General features: G+C 51.4%; 1 protein-coding gene across 1 annotated transcript; it reads right to left on the reverse strand.

Annotated features, from left to right (window-relative positions):
* Nucleotides 1–1,365: 1,365 nt before the first annotated feature.
* On the reverse strand, nt 1,366–21,973 carry BPIFB1 (BPI fold containing family B member 1). The gene is made up of 15 exons (XM_060031057.1): nt 21,812–21,973; nt 19,089–19,224; nt 18,281–18,388; nt 17,212–17,361; nt 16,362–16,443; nt 13,258–13,321; nt 11,100–11,185; nt 9,919–10,098; nt 8,919–8,972; nt 8,270–8,428; nt 6,103–6,170; nt 5,163–5,208; nt 3,983–4,046; nt 2,954–3,030; nt 1,366–1,398 (listed from the first exon to the last, which is right to left on the reverse strand). The coding sequence occupies exons 1-15, from the start codon at nt 21,951–21,953 to the stop codon at nt 1,366–1,368; spliced, it is 1,449 nt and encodes a 482-aa protein (XP_059887040.1). The 5' UTR covers nt 21,954–21,973.
* Nucleotides 21,974–22,650: the final 677 nt, after the last annotated feature.

The raw sequence follows: 22,650 nt of genomic DNA on the forward strand, positions 1-22,650 counted from the left end.
CCAAGCTGCTCACCTCTGACAGGATCCTGTGGGCTGGGACGGAGATCCGTTCATCGGCACCAGATGGGACCAAGGACCGGAAGCCCTGCCCTACTCTCCAGGCTCCTGGGAAACTCTCACAATAGAACGTGACATGACCCTAGGGAGCCAGAGAAGATGGAGATGGACTGTCTCAGCTCCCTTGTGAGTGGGGGCTCAAAACCCAGGTTTAATATGATACAGAAAAATAATGGAATGTGGGATGTGGACCACAAAGCGTGGCTGGGGGTCGAGGATGCATGTGGGGAGCTGCAGCACAGGGCCCAGCACTCAGCAACTGCCCAGCGAGTGTTCACTGACCCCAGTGTAAGCACCTCGTGCAGCGTCTTGTCCTGTCCCTCTCGGCCTAACCTGTAGGAGTCCTGTAGGAGAAACTCCTACCTGGCTGCCGTTCCATGTTGCGAGGTGTTCTTATGGATGTTTTTACTGTGAAGCTGTGTAGCGTCTTTTCCTGAAACACCCGTCTGTCCCTTCCTGCAGGGCCCCTCATGGGATGTGAGCTCTGTGTGCTGGGACGGACCCAGAGTCTGGAGGACAGGGGCCTTATTGTCTGTCCTGAACCTGCTGGCATCAGGAGGGCCAGGGAGACAATGACAGTCACGTGCTAAGTGGGAAGGGACTTCAGTGATAAGGCCCAACATCCCGGAGTCCAGGTAACAAGAGTGACAATGACATCACCCACAGATGACATTGTTTGAGCACCTCCCACGTGCTGGGAACTATTTTCTCTCATTTCATCCTCACCACAGCCCTCCAAGGTGGGGACTAAGATTCTCCCCATTTTACAGAGAAGGAAGCGGAGGCCCAGAGACGGGGAGCCATATTTTAGTGTCAAGCAACCACTGAGGGGTCCAGGCCAGAACTCAAATCCTGCCTCCAGAGTCACACTGTTCAGCGAGCCCCCGACCCACCACATCACCAAGATCAACACAATGTGCGTACCCCCCAGAGAGGCTGTCCTACCATAGGTGGTCTAGAAGCTGACGTGGAAGGCAGGAGGGGGCAACTGGCTTTTTTATTCCTGTCGCTCAGGGAGGTGGCCAAAACCTTGGACCTTGTCCACGTGTGTTTTGATATCACCAAGACATGTCTTGGACATGGCTCAGATTGGCTCAGATGTGCCTGAACATGACCTAGATGTGGCTTGGATGTCCAGTCCCTAAGCCTGCCAAGGGCAAAATGACCTCTGAGTTGGGACAAAGACACACTCCAGACTGCAGGAGTCACAGACAAGTTTATTTACTGCAGAGAGGGCCAGTCTACAGAGCTGGCTTCCACACTTCCAGTGCAAGTCTTCACTGGGAGAGAGGAAAATGGTCTGAGGTTCTACGAGGAGGCCGGGGTGACCACAAGGGCATCCTGGAATTGAAGGAGAAAAGTCAAAAAAGTTTTTTTAACATTCTGCCCTTTTGTGGTTTATGCTAGTTTATCCTCCACAAGGTGACTGCTGGTATTGGGGGTCATGACCTTGAACTCACTCATAAAAAATTCTTGGGAGGGTCAGAGCAGGAGCGTCTGTGTGTGAACAGTGACACCATGCAGGGGCCTGGGGCACAGGTAAAGTATCTGAGTGCAAAGTCTGGGGTTATATAGGACTGTTGTCCCCAGGCCCAGCAGATTAACAAAACTCCCAAGAAGTTTTGGAAAATGTAGATTCCTGGCTGTATCCATTGGGTCCCAGGCAGCTAAATTTTTAACAACAGTCTGCCTTTTTTGAGGAAACTAAGTGTGATACAAGGAATGTAACCTATTAGATTTCCCCCAACATTCTATTATCATAATTTTCAAATATACAGCAAAGTTGAAAGAATTTTATAGTGAACACTTGTATACTCATCACCTAGATTCTACCATTAACTTTTTAAAAGCCATACTTGTTTAATCTCGGATCTGTCCTTTTTTTGGGGGGCCATGCTGCACATCTTGTGGGATCTTAGTTCCCCACCAGGGATTGAACTTGGGCCCTTGGCAGTGAAAGCACGGAGTCTTAACCACTAGACCGCCAGGGAATTCCCTCAAATCTATCCATTTATTCATTCCTTTGACTAGATTTTAAAACATATTACATTGTGAGGCTATAAAAAGGATATCAGTGTGCTGCTAGTCCAAAACAAATTAATAGTGCAAAACAGGAAATTTGGAAAAAGCAGATCCAAAGTGTGAAATGATACCTTTCTAACCCGAACTGCAAATGATGCTTTGCAACTTGATTAAAAAAAAAAAAAAGGACAGTTGCTAAATGCCCCCTAATAAGAGATACATGAGATCTACTAAGCTCCAGCCACCCAGTTGGATGGACACCTGTTGTGTCCATCCAACATGAATTAAATGCAGTATGTGTCTTAGATAAACTGCTTATATTATAATTGAATCATTGTATATAGTTCATTAGTGCATGGCTGGCCTGTATATTTAGACACCTGCTGGTTTTATGGGTAAGGAACCTGGGCTCAGAGAGGCCAAAGGATCTGCCTGAGGGCCCCTGGCTAGAGAGAGAGGCAGAGTTAGCATTTGAACTGGTCCTCTGGTCCCTGAGTCTAGACCCAGCCTAGGTATCATGCACAGTATGCTGTCATAATTCTCCATCAAAGCCAGCTGAAGCATGGACACAGTTTTTGAGGCTGGGCAGCTGAAAATGAGTCAAATGTCGCCTTGCCTTTGAAGCCAGTTAACAAAGCCTCCTACCCTTCCCTCTGCCAGGTGGGATGACAGGTAAGATAGAAAAGGCTGGAGGTTTATGACTCCAGGCTAGGACAGCCATCCTCTTCCGCTTACAGATGAGGACGTGAGGCCCTGAGAGAGAAGGGACTTGCCCAAGGTCCCCCATAAGTGACCGGAGGGACCAGGATTGGAGAGCAGCACCCACCTCCCATCCCTGGGCTCTCCCTGCGACTGTATGTTTAACCCCACTCACCTCTGTCAGAGACCACGAAACTGCCTCAAATCCCAAGGCCTTCACCATTGACACTGAGATCCCGGATCTTAATTTGCCTGAAATCACAAGTGTGGTCAGAGAATGGTGGGCCTGGGGTGGGATTGGGCAGCTGTGGGAGGCTCACAGTTCCTCGACGTGGCACTCCCGACTCAGACTGCCCCTTTTGCCTCTCCCTGTTCTCCAGCCCTAGCATCCACCCAGCCTCATCTCCCCATTTTTTGTCTCCAGCCCCAGCTTCTGGCTGCTCCTAAAGGTACCCTCACATCCTCTCCTGCTCCTGCTCAAGAAAGATCAGGGCCTCCTATCATCCACAACACGTGCCTATACTTTGAGATTTCTTACTCTGATAAAACAAAGACATGACAAAAGTCAGAGGTTACCAATTCTCCCCATCCCCAAGACCTGGGGCTGAACGGGAATAATTCCAACCTTTTCTCTTGGCTTCCTCCACTACTGACACGAATAACAGCCAACAACAGCAAAGGCTAAGAACTGTTGAACACTGACTGTGTCAGGCGCCCCCTCTCTGCCCCCATACACACATCTTCTCCTTTATGCCTCTGAGGAAGGTGCTCTTATTTTCACATTTTACAGAGGGAGAAACTGAGGCTCAGGATGATAAGGCAGCTTGTCCAAGGCCAGGCAGCCAGCAAGAAGGGGAATCAGCACTTGAGCCCGGGTCTATCGGAGGCACATTGGGTGTGCTCTAGTTGTCTGTTTCCACCTCTGTCTCTCTCCTGCTGTCAGCCCTGTGAGCCTGGGGCATTGCCATGCATGCCTAGGCTCTGGCATGAGTGAAGGAATTGGGCTGGGATGCTGGAGATGGGAAAGCTTATTTCCAGGTGGGTGACCTGGAAGACTTCCTGGAGGAGGCAGAATTAGAACTAGGCTCTGAGGATAGGTGGAAAATAAATGAAAGGGGCCCCAAGTGGAGACACAGGCAGGAGAAGTAAAGCACCTGCCCTCAATGCCCTGGGGACCAGGGGGATGGACAGCAAAGGGACGCACCGTTCTCGTTTGGCAGCAGGACGGAGGCAAGGATCTTGGTGGTGAAGTCTTTCAGAAGTTCAGGCTGTGAAAGAGAAGGGGCCCCATCACCCTGGCTGAGAATCTGAAGTCCTCCCAGCCATTGCTAGGATGGGCACAGTCCCGCCCTGTGGCGAGGGCAGCTGGTGGAGATGCTGAATCTCAGGTTCCTGACTGGTCAGAACTGCAAGGGTTCCATGGACAAGACAGGCTGTGGGGGGAGGGGTGGGGCACAAACCAGGTGACCCCAGATCCAGCAGGTAGGGGACTGGCGTACGTTTGTGGGATGCATCCCTCGCCCCCAATCTCAAGGGCTCCACCGCTCTGTTTCAGCAGAATTCTCCAAGGGAATTTCACCCTGTTTCCCGAGTTTTTGACTTCTCAAGGGAAGCCAGAAGTCCTGATTTTCATGTGGAAACCTCCCCATTAAAAAATATTTGTCGGGCTTCCCTGGTGGCGCAGTGGTTGGGAGTCCGCCTGCCAATGCAGGGGACACGGGTTTGCGCCCCGGTCCGGGAAGATCCCACATGCCGCGGAGCAGCTGGGCCCGTGAGCCATGGCCGCTGAGCCTGTGCATCCGGAGCCTGTGCTCCGCAACGGGAGAGGCCACAGCAGTGAGAGACCCGCGTACCGCAAAACAAAACAAAAAAAAAAAAAAAAAATTTGTCAAAAAAAATTAAAAGAACAAAAGGGTGGAAAAATTTGCCCCTCTCCAAAACATAGAAACAAATACCCCACCACAGCAGAAGACAGGATTCAGCCAATTTGAGATCTCTGATTCAGTCTGACTCAGGGAAACTGAGGACTGGGGGGAAGGGGCTGCCCAGGGTCACCACTGAGGTGAGTCTATATGAGCAAAATGAGATGTGAATAAAGATTTGTTTCTGATTTAGGGTCAGAACTTTACAGAAGGGAAGTCTGTGTGTATCTGTGTGTTTGTGAATGTGTGTATTCTCAGCTGTGTCTGGCATACAGTAGGTGCTCAGTAAATACCTGAACCAGGAGGTTGGACTTTGAGGCTGAGATCGGGGAGGCTGGCCAGCTCACCATGGGGCTGCCCGTGGGGACCTTGTTCAAAGCAAATCCTAGTCAATGTCTGCTTCTGAGATGGACTGTCCTCGGCAATCCCCTGCATACCCAGGGAAAATGTGTACATACTCACATTGAACAGGCCAATGGCTGAGTTCATCAGGTGAATCTGATCAGAGCTGCAACAGAAGATGTCCATGAGGCTGGTCCCTCGGAGTCCCATTCATTCATTCACCAACTACTTACTGAGCACCTATTGTGTACCAGACACGGTGCAGGCTCTGGATGTACAGCAGTGACCCAAATAAAATCCTTGCTTCATGGAGCTTACATTGTAATGCATGGGGGAAGCAGGGGGAGATAGCAAACAAATAGTTGCCCAGAGAGCAGGCAGAAAGATCACCCCCAGGAGTGAGGACCATGGTGGACTGAGGAGCTCTTTCTCCTTCTAAAGGGGGTACCTAATTCCTAGCTCCACTGTTTGTTGCCATGTAGGAATGCAGGCCATGGCGGCCAGATACTCTGATTTGTATATGTTGGCGACTAATTTATATTAAAAAACCTAACCCTATGTGAGCTGATGAAAACACATCCATGGGCTTGATTTGTCCCAGGAGGCTCCAGTTTGCAACCCCTGAACTCCCTTTGGGGCAGCAGGAGGGTGGTGGGATGAGGGGAGGACAGGCAGGGTTGTAGGAGGCAGCGGGAGCCGTGTGCTGCTGGGCTGGGCTCCGTGGGGGCTCAGCATTGGGCATGACTGTCACTGCCACTTTCTTGGTGTCCAAAATGGGCTGCCCCAGGCCGAGGGGATGGTGCTGGGCGGCCCCTTCCCGCGTGGCCAGGGTCAGCCTGCCCCGTGACTGCTGCAAGGCCATGTCCCTCTGCTTTCTCTCACACTCAGTCCTTGACAGTAGGACAGACCCGGCAAGACAGCCTCTCTGCCTGTCCTGAAGCAGCCTTCACTCACGCTGTCACCCCAGAGGCTCAAAACACTGGGTGTTTAAAGAAACCAGTGGTCACCAGACAGGACTCATTTTCATCAGCAGAATCTTCACAGTGATTTTCATGTTTACCTGATTTTGTTAAAGTAGAGCATAAGTAGGTCACCTCTCGTGTAAAACTGAGCTTCTGAGGTGGCTTCCTGCAACAAGAGAAACCCAGGCCCCATTTATTTAGAGGATGTGTCAGGTGTAGAGCGTGGGGTTCTGCGAGGAGGCTCTGGGACCAAGCTGACACCGTCTGAATCTCAGCTGTTGGCTGTGACCTTGGGAAAGGGTCTGACCTCTGTGGGCCTCAAATTCCTTCTTTATTGGGCTGGTACCTGTACCCACTCCCCATTGAAGAGACTGCACAGAGGATTACTGATCATGACAATGATGACAGTAGCCAATACACACAGAGCCCTCACTGTGTGTCAGGTGGTGTTTTAAGAGCTTTATCTGATCATCTCCTTTGATCCTCACGACTCTTGTGAAGTGAGTCCTATTATTACCCCATTGTAGAGGTGAGGAAACTGAGGGGCAGACAGGATGGTAAATCTTAACCGGTTATTATTATTGGAAAGGTCAGAAACAGCCAGGCCTGAAACGCAGGTGCCGAAGATATCCATCATCTTGACCCATGGGCTGGGGTGAGCCCAAGTGCCAGGCTCCAGCTCCAGGGCAGCTGCACCCAGAGAACAAACTTCTCCTGCAGGCCTGGGCTTGGTGACCTTTTGAAAAGTGCCTGCCATTGGCCATGGAGGGGAAGTCCCCAGGGAGTGAGGCTGGCCAGGGGCAGTCCACTTCCCCTGCTGGTTGGGGGCTCAGAGTATCCTCCCACACAGGAAACCAGGGCACTGTGCATCCTGGAGTTGTGTGAATGGTGCCCGCTGACGCGGCGTGTGGACAGCCTGCACAGGACATGCAGCGACCCTCCTGTGAGGAGAGTGTAACGTTAGCCTCCAACAACCAGGTGATGTCCAGATACCTCGGCCTCACTTATCCAGGGCCCAACCATGAACCTTGCCTCGTCTCTTTCTTCTCCCTGTCCTCTGTAGCATGCAGCTGGTGGCCCACTCAGATCCATTTTTGGGGTGGGGCATCATTCTTCAGCTGAATGCAGCTGCGAACAGTGCCCAGCCTTCCCCTTGTCTGGGGAACTGCCCTTGCTGGAGCGGAGCGGCCTTGCTGGGAGGTTATGTTGTGCCTACTCTGGGGACAGTTATGGCCAACAACTGAAAGACAAGGGGGAACAAAAGGCCAACCTTCTTGTTTCAGCCTGGGCTCGACTCTGTGGTGCCGCCATGCTCCAGAGCTCTCTGTGGGGTGAAGCAGAAGCGAGCCTCCAGCTGAGACCACATCCTTGCTCAGTCCTTCTCCTGGGAGCTCTCCCCCAATACATCACTTTTATAAGAGTCTTTGTCTCGGGCCTGTTTCTAAGGGCCCCATCTAAGATACCTTCCTACTGGGCTTGCCCTTTGATGACTCCCAGCCCCATACCTTTACGCACAGGGTCCCCCTATATAGAAGCTCTGAGATCTGACCTGCTGGGGTTACTGCAAAATCAGTTAAGAACTTACTTGGAGCTGATTTAGTTCTGTTCATATTTCAGAAGAGGAATTACCCCTTTCCCTCTCAGCCCTGTGGTTTGGATAGAGCCAAACCCAATCCCCCACTCCTGTGTGTTTGTGTGTGTGTGTCCCAGCTCAGAAAATTTACATACTTCGTTTTTCTGGCCACACTGGTTGGTTCATGAGTGGGCATTTGACCCTAACTCAGCCAATGAGAGTCAGGTTTGGAAGTTCTGCTGGAACTACTGGGAAAGAGAAGCTTTTCCATTGGGGTTGCCAAGCGGATAGGTTATAAGCCTGATGTAGCTTGGGGGCACTTCCATGAAGGGATAACCTGCCTGAGGATGAAGGTAGCACAAAGAAAAACAAGGGAAGAGAGAAGAATGAAGATGACATTGCTTGAACGCCTGGATCCAGCTATTCCTGAAGCTATCTTGACCTAGACTTTTCAGTTATATGAGCTAATAGAATTCATTTTGTGCATGTCAATTAAATTTCTGCCCAAAGATCCTGACTAATAAAGAGCTGGGCCCCCAAATCTCCTGATTCTTGGTTCAGAATTCCCTTCCCCTATCCCTCTGAGATAAAAAGAGTGGTGGAAAGGTTTAGCAAAGCAAAAGGGGTGAACAGGAACAGTGGACAGGGGTGTCCCCCAGGTTGCTGCCAACGTCTCAGACAACTGAACTCACAATGCCCAGGGTGAAGAAGGGGTGGTAGGCTTCATTGGTGGCAAATACTTCCAGCATGATCAGTTGGGCCACCTTGGCATGGCCCTGGTCCGCAAGGAGCTCTGGGGTCTTCTGAGTCAGGATCTTCACGATTTGTGTGCGCCCCAGCTGATTTGCTGCCTGAAAGGACATCAGACCCACATGTGACCTCCCAAGTGCCTCACCATGGCCTGCCGGCCCCATGCAGCCCCATGTGGTCTGGCCACTGTCAACCTTCCTGGACTCCCTGCTTCCTCAGATCTTGGAATAGACTGTTGCTCTCCCCATCTCACAGCCTTTGGTTTTGCTTCTCCCTATATCTGGAATACTTTTCCCTTCAGGGAAGCCCCTCCTAATCCCCCAGACTCTATCAGGTGCCCCAGTAGTGCTCTCATAACCCCTAGAATCTGTCCTTTGTCATCACACTTGTAACTGAATTACTATCTGTGTAATTATTTGATTCAGGTCAAACTGTCCTGTTAGATTGAAATATCCGTGAGGACTGGGACCAGTCTGTTACAGTCACCAGTGCTCGAAGGACAGAGCAGTTCCACACATACTTTACTCCCCAGAGGCCAGTAGACAGACCAGAGCAAACACCCTTCAGGCTGCAGATGGCAAATGGACCAACCTTTTCACTGATCACCTTGATGCTTGACTTCAGCCTGCGGGCCGTCTCAGGAAGCTAAGGAAGAGAGGAAGCCAGAGCAGGTCCGCTGGCGGGGAGAGGGGAGACACACCCCCAGCAGCCCCACTGCTGGGATCCCCCAAACCCCAGAAAAGCTGGGAGGACCTGGTGGTCCAGTGCACATGTCTATCCCTGGTGGGAAACATCCCCTATGTCAGTGGCTGTGGAGAATGAAGTCCCCGCCAGCCTGGACTTTTATTGTGGGTTGGTGGTGCTCGTGGGTCTGTGGGCGGCTGGCTCCCTGTTCTGAGGACATAGAGAAGCAACCGAATTCTTACTATAGTCATGAATGTGGTTGCTGGTGACCACTCCCCTTTTCTTGTCATCCCAGCCCCTCACCCTGACTTCTAATCCCCGAGATCTTGGTGATCTCTTGTCTGTCAGCTGACCTGAAGTCCTGTCCCACTCCCCTAACTTTGGGCCAACCCTATCCCCTTCTGGGCCTCGATTTCCCCATCGGTCACCCCGGTGAGGTGGCACACTCCAGTTGACTAGGGGTGGTTTTCTGTTGTGCTGGTTTGATCAGGATTCTGCGGCTGTGTCGGCATCCAGGGTCAACAGGAAGGAGGGCCCCGAGAGATTAGTGATGTCTGCCGTGGGTCCTGCAGTGGACGGCGGTGGTGCAATCACCATCCCAGGGCCAGTCAGAATCTAAAATGCCCTTTGGACAGGCCTGTTATTTGGTAGAGGAAGCAGGCATTTCAGGTTCCAGGAGGGCAGAACTAGGACTGGTGCTGGATGTTACAGGGAGGTTTTCAGCTTTGGAGTTATATATCAGAGGCAGGGTCTGTTCGAGAAGGGAGTGAGCTCTCCATCACTGGAGGTATGTAAGCTGAGCCTGACAGATGGTGCCTGCTTAGGGGTCCTTGTGTCCCCGTTGATTCAGGAAATCCCCATAATGCGGCAGAGGTGGCTTCACGCTCTGTCCCATGCTGAGGCTTACCACATAGTCCAACAGGACCATGAGTTCTTCTGGAGGGAGCAAGGCAGCTACTGCAGCATTCACTATATCCTTCCTTATGGTGAGGCTGAAAGGGCTGTGGTATAGGGAGGGCAGATTCAGGGAATCCACACTGTCATTGAACAGCTTAGTCACCTTTCCTTCCGAGTCCACCAACTTGGCCTAAGGAGACACAGAGCAGAAAGTTGTCTGGGAACTTTAACTCCACGACGTATCCAGTAATAGCCTAGAAGGAAATGACACCATTCAGCTTGTTTCCCTTTTTGCATTTGCTGCCAGGAAACTCAGCCTGGCATTCAGTGCTTTGCTGTAGATGATGACTTATCTCAGGTGCCTAGCAACATCTACTGCACTTGCACCCCTCAGGTAATCTCTGATTTTTAAAAAATCTAGATGTCTTATGTGGCATTTAGGTTTCAACTTCTCAGATACCTCACAAACCCTTTAGATGAAGGGAAAATTCAAGACTGCAACAGAACGGATGGAAATGTTTGATGCTGCTGTTTTCCAAGGATCCATGAAAACTGGTCTGAGATTCACGCTCCGTTGCTTGAACTGGTCCCTGAGGGCATCCAGCCCCAGTGTGGGTGGGAGGCTCCACATTTTATAGAGAACTGATGGTTACTGGTTTCTTGCCAGGCCCCATGCAGCCTCATTTCTTCCTCTCCTTGGTGACCATTGTTATTACATTTTACAGATCAGGAAATTGCGGCTTAGAGGGGTGAAGAAACTTGCCCAAAGTCACACACCAGGGAGCTGTGGAGCTGGGAGAGAAACTTAGGTCTGTGTGATCCTCAATGATGTGTCTCCATCCTGGGCTCTTGTTCAAGGTCACCAGATATTTGAGGAATGGAAGGGGCTTGCCTGCAAGAAAGGCCAAGAACCCCACACACTCTGGACCCTGACTGGAAAAATCAGGGTTGGAGGAAATCAGGTCACTGGGGTCCATGTTCTGTGTGTGGCTTCCAGCTGCTGATTTTTCTCCATCAGAATGGTTTACATGGGACACATTCAGCCTGTTGAGATTCTTCTAAATCAGCCTGTGTGTCCTAACTGTGACTGGCGTTTTTCTCCCCTGAAACACACCCATGGTGTCTGACCCTTGGGGGTCAGAGAAGGGCAGTGATGTCCCCACTTTCTCCTTGAGGTCCCATGACACTCACCCCCAGGATGAGATGAACAACATTATGGTCGATGGCAGGAGACATAAAGTCAAACTCCAGATGGTCAGAGTTGAGAGAAACAGGCACTGCTCAGGGAGAAGAAGAAAGTTCTGTGAGGGCGGAGGACAGTATTGGATGGGATGGTTTGGGGCTGCTTTGGGCTGGGACAGCATTATTGCATGAGGTGGAGTAAGGGGAGGGGCAGGCGTAATGATGATGTTGATAAGGACCATGATAAAAATGATGATGGGGCTTCCCTGGTGGCGCAGTGGTTGAGAATCTGCCGGCTAAGGCAGGGGACACGGGTTCGAGCCCTGGTCTGGGAGGATCCCACATGCCACGGAGCAACTAGGCCCGTGAGCCACAACTACTGAGCCTGCGCGTCTGGAGCCTGTGCTCTGCAACAAGAGAGGCCGCGATAGTGAGAGGCCCGCGCACTGTGATGAAGAGTGGCCCCCGCTTGCCACAACTAGAGAAAGCCCTCGCACAGAAATGAAGACCCAACATAGCAAAAATAAATAAATAAATGAATAAACTCCTATCCACAACATCAAAAAAAAAAAAAAAGATGATGATGATACTGACTGACATTTATTGAGCATATATCAAGCACCAGGTAATGTGTTAAACTTTTACATGTGTTAGCTCATGGAATCCTCACAATAACCTTAGGAAGTAGGTCCTACAATTACCCTCATTTTACAGATGGGGAAAGCAAGGCTCACGAGAGTGAAGTGACTTGCTCAAGGGCATACTGTGAAAGGATCTGAACCCAGTCGGTCCTATGCCAACGTTCTGGTTTGGAACAAAACTGACCTACTGCTTATACCTGTCTACCTCCCCCACCAGACTGATCTGCACGCCCCCCCAGGGTCTGGGTCTGTGCTAGGGATTGCGTGCGTTTGCCTTGGGATTCCCCACCTGGCCGCCAGATGGCGGTGGCGTCTCATGTGCCCGGGCGGAAAATGGAGAGGACAAGGGAGGGGCGCAGAGGCGGACGGGGAGCTGGTCGTTGGTCTGCCTACTCCTCGGGGAGGCCTCCTGCCCTGCCCCTGGGGAGCAGGGAAGCCGTACAGACTTGGGTTGGAGCCCCAGCAGCCTTGGCTAGCCTCTTCCTGCCTCTGAACCTCAGTTTCCTCATCTTAAAATGGGGATAGAGTAGTATACCGGCCTCATAGGTTGTACAGGACTGGTACCTAGTAAAGTTGGCTCAAATCTGAATTAAACCAGATTTGGAACTTGAAGAATTGGGTTAAAGCCTTCCCCTATCATTAATTTCCTCTGTGGACTTGGACAAATGATTTCATTTCTGAGCCTCAGTTTCCTTATCCGTGAAGTGGGGTAGTGATCCACTCCACTTCATGGAGTTGTCTGAGGAGTCAGTAAGACAGTGTATATAAAACACTCAGCCCAAGGGCTTGGCCCAAAGCAGGTGCTCTATGGGTGCTGAATGCCTATTGATTCCATTCTCTTCTTTCCACTCCTCTCTGGGGGCTTTGAATGAACCTCTTCAGATCCCAAAAGAGTAGATGGTAGAGTTTTCTTCTTCCTACCAGTTCCCTCTCTGAGGGGTCCAAGAACTCAGAATTTCACTGTGAGTGATCTGAGGATACAATTTATTTCTTCCCTAGTAGCCCATAGTAGTCTCTGATCATCCATCCATCCATCCATCCATCCAACCATCCATCCATCTATCCACCCATCCAGCACACATCTGTAAGCACCTCTCTGTGCCAGGCAGAGAACCTGCTATGTATCTGGAACTTTCCCATAAACTTTTAAGCCTCACTTACAATTCTGTGAGGTAGGGCTGCATAAACCCCATTTTATAGTTGAGGAAACAGAATAAGGAGGTGGAGTTGGCTTTTTCAAAGCCATGGAGCAAATCAGTGGCAGAACTGGGATTTGAACTTGCGTTTATCTGGGGCACCCACTGGCTCACATAGAACCTTGCACATACTGTGTGCTCATGAAGTCACAGTTGTGGTGATTTCCTGTCTGCTCATCCTGGCCAGGGATCAGATGATTCTTGTCTCACTTGCTCCTGGGCCAAGTTGCTGCTCAAGCCTGATGGGGGGAGGCCTGCCTTGGGCAGGGCCAGGGCCTGGAGGCCAGCTCAGCAGTCAAGGAGAAAGGTATGAGAGAGCGGCGCACCTACCGTTCGTCAGGTTCAGGAGGTCCTCACGCATGTCCTCAAAGGCTGCCTCGATCACAGGGCACAGCTGCAACAGCACAAATGCAGGGCCTCCATCAGCCAGGCGCCAGCACATAGCCCCACAGCGACCCATGCCCAGCTCTCCTGAGCTGAGTCCCATCCCTGTGCCCACGGCCAGCCAGATTTTCACCCATGGGCTTGAGGACTCAGTGGTGCGTCTACGTCCCCAGCCATCACCGCTGCTCGGAGCCCGTCACAGCCTCTGGTGTCACTTGGCATCTTTTGCAATGGTTTGTCCCTTGCCCTGTGTCCAGGGTGTGCCTGTCCTGTCAGCTGTCCTCCCCTCAGACTCATCGTGTTCACAAGAGCCCACGTTTCCATAGGAGGGAAATGGAGAATGCGTTCCTTCATTCACTTCTTGAGTCAACACTACTGACTTCCTTCCACGTGTCAGGTTAGAATACAGGCCAGCAAGACAGACCCAACCAGACTTGCGAACAATCTCTGTGGGTTTCTAGCTCCAACATATCTCTTTGCCCCCCAAACTCTTCTCCCCTCAAAATTGCAGCAGTTCTCAGCAGGGGAGGATTTTGTCTCCCAAGAGACATTTGGAAATTTCTGAAGGCATTTTCAGTTGTCACAGTTTAGGGGGAGTGTTACTGGCATCTAGTAGGTGGAGGCCAGGGATGCTACTAAACATCCCTCAATGTACAGGATGGCCGCCACAACAAAGAATTAGGGGGCCCAAATGTCCAGAGTGACAACCTCTGGCCTGAGCTGTTCTTCTTGGGCAGGAAGTTAAACAATTGGCTTACTTGACCATGGGGCCCAAACGCCTTGTTCTCTGCTCTAGGCAGCCTGTTTTCCAGGGCAGTGCTCTGAGATTTTGTCATTTTGTCTTAGGTACAATTTCCCCAGTGAAGAACCTTCTCATTGACCATCCATTGCTACTCTCGAGAAATGACAATGCACTTTGACGAATGTTAATTTTTCCTATGAAAATCCTGTTCCCTGCTCCAGCTGCTTTGCCAACCCTGAACCCAGGAAGGATGGAGGAGTTGAGCTCAGAGACTCCCAGCATTCACTGCCTGTTCCTCACGGGAAGGGTGTCGCTGGCACCCTCTGCATCTTCTCCCACAATTCCCCTTCCTTCAGTTCCACCCCGGGGTCTCAACTCTGGCTACGTATTAGAATCCTCCTCTGGGGCAGCTAGGATCCTCCGGGATACCAGGGCCCCACCAGGCCAATTAAATCTGAATCTTTCAGGTCGAGCCCTGATATCAGTATTTTAAAAAGCCTTCCCAAGAGGTTCTGATGTGCATTTGGGATTGGGACCCACATATTTACACTGAAAGGGGCATCAGCATTTTCTAGATGGGCTCCTGCCAGATTTAAACATGCTGCGCCTTTTTCCCTTCATGCCAAGTAAAATATTCATAGGACTGCAGTTTCAAATCCAGTGATTCATGGTGGGAAACCATGATGATTAATGGAATGCCAGTTTTCACTTTATTTGGCTTTTCACCCTTAAAAACAGATATCATGCAAGAACATTTTATAATCTCAAGTTCTTGCCATCTTTTCTAGTGGAAGACACATCTTTAGCTATTAAAGTATAATGCCAGTTAAAATATGATTTTGCTGGAGGCTGGGAAAAAATTTCCAGCTGGGCTCTACTTGAAGAAACTGCCACCTTTAAATAGAAAAAAAAATTTCTTAAGAGAAAAAGTACCTCACATAAGTAAAGCTAAGTTTTACAGAATTATTTACTTTCAGAGTCCTTTCAGAAGGCTCTCTGGAATGGTTTTAAGAAGTATTAAATACGGTGCAGCTATTAAAATAGTTATGATTATCATATCTATCATAGGAAATAGACACACTGTAGAGGATATCAAATAATATTGATGTCGAGTGCAGCCACATAAAAATCTGAGTGCATGTGGGTGGAGATTTGGAAAACAACAGGCAAAAGGAAAAATAACCGCCAAGTTAAGGTTGAAGGATTATGGGTATTTTTTTCCCAAAAGTTTTGGTTATAATAGTGTGTTTTCCATTCAAAAAAGTTTTTTTATTAAAAGTATATTAATTATTTGACAAGGTGTTTTTATTATTTATTTATTTCATTTTGGCCATGCAGCGCAGTGCGGCATGCAGGATCTTAGTCCCGTGACCAGGGATCGAACCTGCGCTCCCTGCAGTTGAAGCGTGGAGTCTTAACCACTGGGCTGCCAGGGAAGTCCCTGACAAGGTGTTTTTAACCCCAGGAGAATCACTGTTGTGAACACATCTTGGAATTTACAGTGAAAATCAATGGTCACGGTGGATGAATCCAACTTATAGAGTTTTAGTTTACCTGTGACATTGAAGGGACATATAAAATGAGATGGATTCGTGTTTATGAATAAGAAACATAAGAAAAATAAGTGCAACAAGACCTGGTGGGTGACAAACCCCTGATGACACAACCAGGATGGTGTGAGGTCCTGGTGTGCTCGAGCCAGCTTGGACCGATTTACGAGGGCCAACTGTTCAATTTTTAGGAATATCTGAGCTTGGTGCTAAAACTGACACTATTAAAAATTAAGTTGTATAAACTTACAATTAAATAAGTTATGCTAAGATCAAAGTCAATGAAAACTCAAAACTCATTACTTCCTAATTATTTTATTTTGCTGTTATCTATTGTTCTTAGCTTATTTACATCTATGGTATCTGCATGGTGGAAGTGCCATACAAGAGTGGGCTACCAGGCATCTCTTCCTGACTCTGCTCAGTGACGTCACACTAGTAGCTTGAAATTGGCAATGGAACGGGTGTTTACATCAAGGAAATCAGTAAATGTTACAAATCAGAGCTCCCTTCCTTCAACCAACCCCTCCTGAGTCAATTGTGAGCAGTTTATCAGCACATCACTGTTCAAGGTCCCCTGGCTGACTTTTGGGAGTTTCATTACCTTGATCTCAAGAATCCACTGCTGAAAGAGTGACCCAAGCCCAGAAGCTTCCCACTCAAGGAAACACAGGTCCCTTAGCACCAGCATGCAGTTCCATCCCCAACCACAGGGGGAGCAAGCTTTCACAGGCCAGAGAGACCCTGATTCCACTTACCTCGCTTTTCACCAGTTTGGGCAGGGCTGGCACCAGGAGGCTTATGACCTTGTCAGCTAAGGAGTTGAGCAGGAAGGAGCGCCTTCCCAAGAGGAGAAGAGGAGAGAGATGAGGCAGGGTCAGAGATGATCACCCCTCCCCTGTTTCACAGGAGGGGAGACTGAGTCCAGGGGAGGGAGGAACTTGCCCAAGGCACAGGGCCTATTAGAAACAAGGCTGGGGTAGACCCTGAGCCTGGTGTAGACAGTGGCAGACAGTTCTCAGGGACAGGGCCTGGGGCTTGTCTTTAGGAATTCGTGCTGGACACTGGGATGAGGGCAGTTGGCATCCCCCCCATTCTCCTGCTAAGGAGAGATGGAGGGAAGCACCATGTCTTTGAGCATCTTTTGCGTGCCCTGCCCTCAGCTGAGTGCTTAGCGCTGCTGCCCTGTTAATCCTCTCACTGTGGCCTGGAAGGTGAGGCATGGGGAGGGGACTTGCCCAGCGTCACCTGGACAGTAAATGAAGGAGACACGTTTGCCTGACTCCACAGTTTATACCCATGGCTCCACCCTAGTCTACCTGTGTGGTTTGAGGGGCCTAGGAAAGAGCCTCCTCTCCACCTTCAAAAGTTTGCCCCAATTTCTGGCATGATGCCTGAAATCCCATCATTATCACTTCACCCTTGATATCTTGAGCTCTCTTTGACATCACAGATTTCCTGGAGGGAGCTCCAGATCAGGAGTCAGGAGAGATAAGTCCTTTTCCTTCTGTGGGCTTCAATGTTCTCCATCTGTAACATGGGGCCAGGACACCACCTGGCTTCCCTCCCAGGCATGCCAGGAGCCCAGTGGGAGGAGGTCACACTCACTTATGTAGCAGGCTGATGCGCGGCCTCCCGTGGCTGTTGGAGCAGTTGCTGAGGACCAGGCGGGAGTGGTCTCTCTCGCTAGTCTCCACGTGGATGATGGCTTGGGCCTCCACCTCCATGTGCAGCTCCACAATGGTCTTGACCAGGGGCCTGGGAGTGGAGGAGCCCCATGCTGTGAGCTCCATCCCAGCTTCAGGCTGGATCAAGCCAAGCCTGCTTTCCACCTCTGTCTCCTGGCTCTCACTCCTCCCTTCTCAGGCTCCTTGCTGGGTTCTCCTCGTCTCCTCAACTGTTGACTTCATTGTGTCCCAGGCTCAGTTTCTGGATTCCTCTCCTGGTTTAAATCCTCTGCCTATGTCAGTAGCTTCCAAACTTATACTCACTTCTCAAATGTCTCACAGGCATCTCAGGTTTAACATGTACAAACTGAACTATGGCTCCTTCCCCGAATCTTCTCCTCTCATGATCTTCCCTGTTTTGTTTACTGGCCACTCCATGCTGCCTTGACCCCTCAATCTCCCCTCTCCTCCCGCCCCACCCTGAGCCCCCATTCAATCTGTCAGGAAATCCTGTTGTGTCCTCCGAGACGTATTTGGAATCTGTCTACTTCTCACCACCTTCCTGTTCCTAAACCCCGGTCCATGCTATTATTGTCTCCGCCTGAATTATTGCAGTAGCTTCTGGATAGCCTCCCTGTCTCCGCTCTTGCCCCCATACACAGCAGCCAGAGGGCTTCTTGAAGAATGTGAAATCATGTCATGTCCCTCCTCTGCTTAGAGCCCTGCACGGCTCCCATCTCGCTTGGTAAAACCAAGTCCTCACCTTGACCCACAAGGCCCTGTACGATCTGGCCCCAGATGCCTACTGGGGCACCACCTCACTGCCCCCTTTCCCCGCTCTCATTCCGTTCTGTGAACAAGGCAAGTGCACTCTTGCCTGAGGGCCTTTGCCCTTGCTCTTTCCTCTGCTTGGAACTCTCTTTTCCAGACACCTGCATGGAGGATGGGGGTGGCGAGAATGAGTGGAGGAAACTGTCAGGCCAGCTGTGCCTGACTGAGGGGACACTCACGTGTTGAATCCAGCTACCATGTCCAGGGGAACATTGATCATCAGCTCCCGGCCATCATGTAGGGGTTGCACCTGCAGCTGGTGGATGCTGGCTGAGGTGACTTTCAGCCTGGATGGGACACGAGAGAGATGAGATTCATGCCTCATGTTCACTGAGCATCGTCCCCAGACCAGCTTCCCTCCATCTTTCCTGTCTCCAACCCCCCAGTGCCCAGCCAGCAGCTGGACCCAAGCCCTGTGTGCTGACTCCTCCTCAGCACGGTCTTGTCCCCATCCTTCTCCTCTCCCCTGCCCGCAACACTTCCATGGCTCCCCCATCACTTAGGAGATGAATCCAAGCTCCTGGGGCTGACTTGTAAGACCATCTGAGCCCTGGCCCTGCTGATCTCTCCCTCTTGGCCTTGGGGTCTGGGCACCGGCCACTCTGACCCTCACCTCCCCCTGCCCATGCCTTTCCTCAGGCCAGTCCCTCTGCCTGGAATGCCATTTCTTGTCTCCTGGTGAGCATGGAGTCATTGGCTCACCTGTCCCCTCCACTGAGAAGCATCACCTTATCCCTTCACCCTCCCACACCAGGTGACCTTCCTCTGAGGTCACCCCCCTTAGGGTTCCTGGGTCACTCTCTTACGGTTATTGTTACTCCTCTGGGAGCCTCTGAGGGAGAGGCTTTGTTTGAGCCATCCTTCACGGTCAGGCACAGAGCTGATACCAACCAATGCTTGTTGACCGATCGATGGAGCATGCAAAGCGTGTCCCGGGCAGATGTGTGGGCAAAGAGTTAGCTCCCGACTTGGTTCTGCTCCACTTACTGGACGATATGCTTCAGGATGGACCTCACCAGGCTGCCGAATATGCCCCCAGCCGACTCCTTCTTCATGGCACTGAGCAGCGGCAGCTGCCGCAGGGTGTTGACAGCATCGTGATCCTTCAGTTTCTGTGTCAGCCCTGGAGACAGATCCCAGGGATTAGGGTCCAGCAGGGGGGGCGAGAAGGATGGCTTGGTGGGGGCTCCAGGCTGGAAGGGGACATCACTCAGGGCTACGTGGACTGGGATATAAGGTGAGGCTCTGGATGGCTCCATGCTGATCATCTCCACTGTGTAAATGTGGCCTGCAGGACGATGGTCCGGATGGGTCGCTTTCACATGAAGACTGTGGCTGGGCACAGGTGGGACCATTCACACCCTTGAACATTGCCAGCCTCTGCCGGGAGTGTTGGCCAGGACACCCGGCACATGGACCTGCAACTCTCTCCCTAGCCAGGGGCAAACACTCTGGAGCCAAGAGGCAGGGAACTCATAAGGCCTTGTTTGGGGCTGTTTTGCTGCTGAAACTCACTTGCTAATGATTCTCTGACGTCCATATCCTATGGGCCTGTTGTCCAAAGAGCCCCAGGTGCTGAGTAGAGAAAGGAAGAGCCAGGAGCCCTGGGTTCTGGTCACTGTTGGACTTTTTTTCCTGACAGCTGGAGCCCATTTGACTTGTGTGCAGAGCAGCTCAGAGTGCTGGAGAGCTGATGCTCCAGAAGAAAACCTCAGCCAGTGACTGACGGGAACTGGTGTATAAACACCCCAGCTCCCTCCACCCTCGGGCAGGAGGACTTAGGTGTGTCGCCGCCCCGTGGGGACACTGTATCCCAGAGTCCCTGTGTGTTGGTGCCTCTCAGAGACAAAGTGGGCCTTTTTGCCTGCCCTGTGACAATGGAGCTGGTCCCTGTAAATATTCCTCCTCTGCCAGCTGGCGCACTGTTCAGCACTGTCAGTAGAGGCTCTGGAGGGACATGGGGGAGGAAGGAGCTTCCCCTCCTGGCCCTGGTGCTCCTCTTGCCAGACTCCAGTGGCATCACCTCCCAGAGCTTCAGGCTGTGAGTTGAGTGGACTCCCATGGGCAGCCCGTGCTGGGGGCACCCCAGCTCCCTTCCAGGCAGTTACCCAGGGACAACTTCCCAGTGAGTCAACAGCAATCCCTTTGTCCAGGGGCTGCCCCCCAAAGAAATCCATTTGCTCCTTGGCAGGCAGTTCTCTGCCAGGTGGCCTCAGCCTGCCAACCGTGGACCAGCTCTCACCCTGGACAGCTCAGGGACTTTCCCCACCATTCAAGGGGCTTCAGCACACTCCTCCCATGAGTTCTGGGGAGGATTCTCTCCTCCAAGTTTCTTCATTACTTGGATTTGAGCTCCCTACTGCATCCCAATCCCTAGGGTCTCATTTGGTGTTCTCACTTTTTTTCCTTTTAGCCAATTTTCCAGTATTCCAATTCCTGCTGATAATTCTTTATACAAACCCATCTGTTGGGCTTACTGTGTGGTTTCTGCTTCTGACTGGCCCTGACTAACACAGATGCCCAGTAGGACTGAGCTGCAGCTCCCGGTGGTAACTGGCTTCCCCTTACCTGACTTGCTTCCCGCTCTCTTGCAGGTATTTCCTGGGATCACCTCCAGGACAACCCACCTGCACACGGCTCCTGAACTCAGACTCTGCTGCTGGGGAACCTAAATGGCTGCTCTTCTCCAAGCTCCTTCTGGCTGAAATTCCGCATGCTTGCGTTTCAGCGTGGGCCCAAGGCACATATGCCTCCCCAAAGAGTGTCAAGAGCTCTCTGCTTCCCATCCCTCCTAGGGGTTCCCTCCTCTGGTCACAATGCCTGTCTGGCCCTGCAGGACCTGGCCCATCCCTGCCCATCCAGATGCAGCCCAGACCCACTGCATACAGAGGATTGGTCTCTACTTGCTCCAGGGGGACCTCCAGAGCCCACTGATTTCCTCCCTCTCAGAGGACAACACTGGAGCAGTGGTTCTCAACTGGGGCCATGTGCCCTGGGAGACACTTGGCAATGTCTGGAGACATTTTTGGTGTCACAGCTGGGCCGAGGACGCTGCTAAACAGCTAGAGTGCACAGGACAGCCACCCACAACAGAGGTATTCGGCCCCCAAGGTCAGCAGTGCTGAGATTGAGAAGCTGAGCTGTAGAGGCCATGAAGCTCTTGTTACTTCCTGTAACAAGAAGGTTGTTGTTACTTCCCAACAACCTAGGGAGGCGGACCCTCTTCCAGAGGAGGAAACCGAGGCTCGGGGAGTTACCAGGGCCACAGAGCTGGAGCGTGGTAAAGCTGTGCCCGTGGCCCAGGCGGCCAGACTCCCAGCTGAGGGTCTTTGCTCTGGAGACTAGCTGCGCCCTGGGTCTAACTCAGAAGAGGCGCTCTGGCAAAGGGGTTTAAGTGAGAGCAGCCGGAGAGGCGGTTGCGTCGTCGCACGCAGTGGCCGCACACCCCTTCTGCAGGCCGTGGAACCTCAGAGTAGTGCGTTTTGGAATCGTGGAATTTAAGAAGAAGGGGATCTTGGAATCATGGACTCTTGAAGATCGTAGACACTCCCAAATCTTGTAACTCACCCAATCAAGTCTCACCCAAGACCTGGGAGCCCAACAGTGCCCTGCATACCCCCAGTGATGGGGAACTCTCTCCCTCCTTTGGAGGGCTGCTTTACCTGCCCCCTTGCCTTATGGTGGTGAGGCCTTGGGCGGCCAAGACTTACTTTGTTCGATGACTTCTGGGCCGAGGCTGAGAACCGCAGGAGGGCTGAGGGTGGCTCCCACCAGATTGGCTGCCAGCAAACCACAGAGGAAGGTGAAGGTCCGTGGGCTGGCCATCTTCTTGGGGGTGGGCAGGTGGCCCATGGCACAACCTGGGGTGAGCATAGAGGGCCCTGTTAGCTGGGCAGAGAGACCTAGGCCAGGCCCACCATGCCTGGTGACTTGGGGCATGGAGTCCAGGAGAGGCTGTTTAGTGAGACGGTCAACAGAGTGGGCTCTGGAGCCCTACTGGGTCTCTGTGTCCTTAGACAATCAACTTAACCTCTCTGTGCCTCAGTTTTCTCCTCTGGAAAATGGGTATCATAACCACTACTTCATGGAGTCGGGATTAAATGAGTTAATATCTAGAAAGCATTTGGCACAGTGCCTTGCGCGTGGCAAGCACTTGGAAGATAGTAGCTATTTTCTTACAAGACAAAACAGTGCTCAGGACAAAACACTTCTGCTTCTTCAGTTCCTCAGCCAACTTCACTCCCTGGGGTTCCCCTCTTGCTTTACAAATTTCCAGTCTTTCCGAGCTGCTTGAAGTTCCCAGAACTTACCTTTTTCTCTCCTGTGTGTGCGTTTGCCCTGCTCTTCCTGCTTCCTTATCTGCCTGCTGAACTCCTGTTCATTCTTGAAAACCGCTTATGTGTCCCTTTCTCTGTAAAGCTTTCCCTCTCCTGCAACCAGGGAGCCTGGACCACACTTGGAGAAATGTCACCCTGGAGGCTGGTATGTGCCCAGGACAGGAAATTTGGGGGCTGGAGGGAGATGAGAATTCAGGTAAGATGCAAAGTGG

The sequence above is a fragment of the Delphinus delphis genome, chromosome 15, assembly GCF_949987515.2.
Source record: "Delphinus delphis chromosome 15, mDelDel1.2, whole genome shotgun sequence".
Classification (NCBI taxonomy): Eukaryota; Metazoa; Chordata; class Mammalia; order Artiodactyla; family Delphinidae; genus Delphinus; species Delphinus delphis.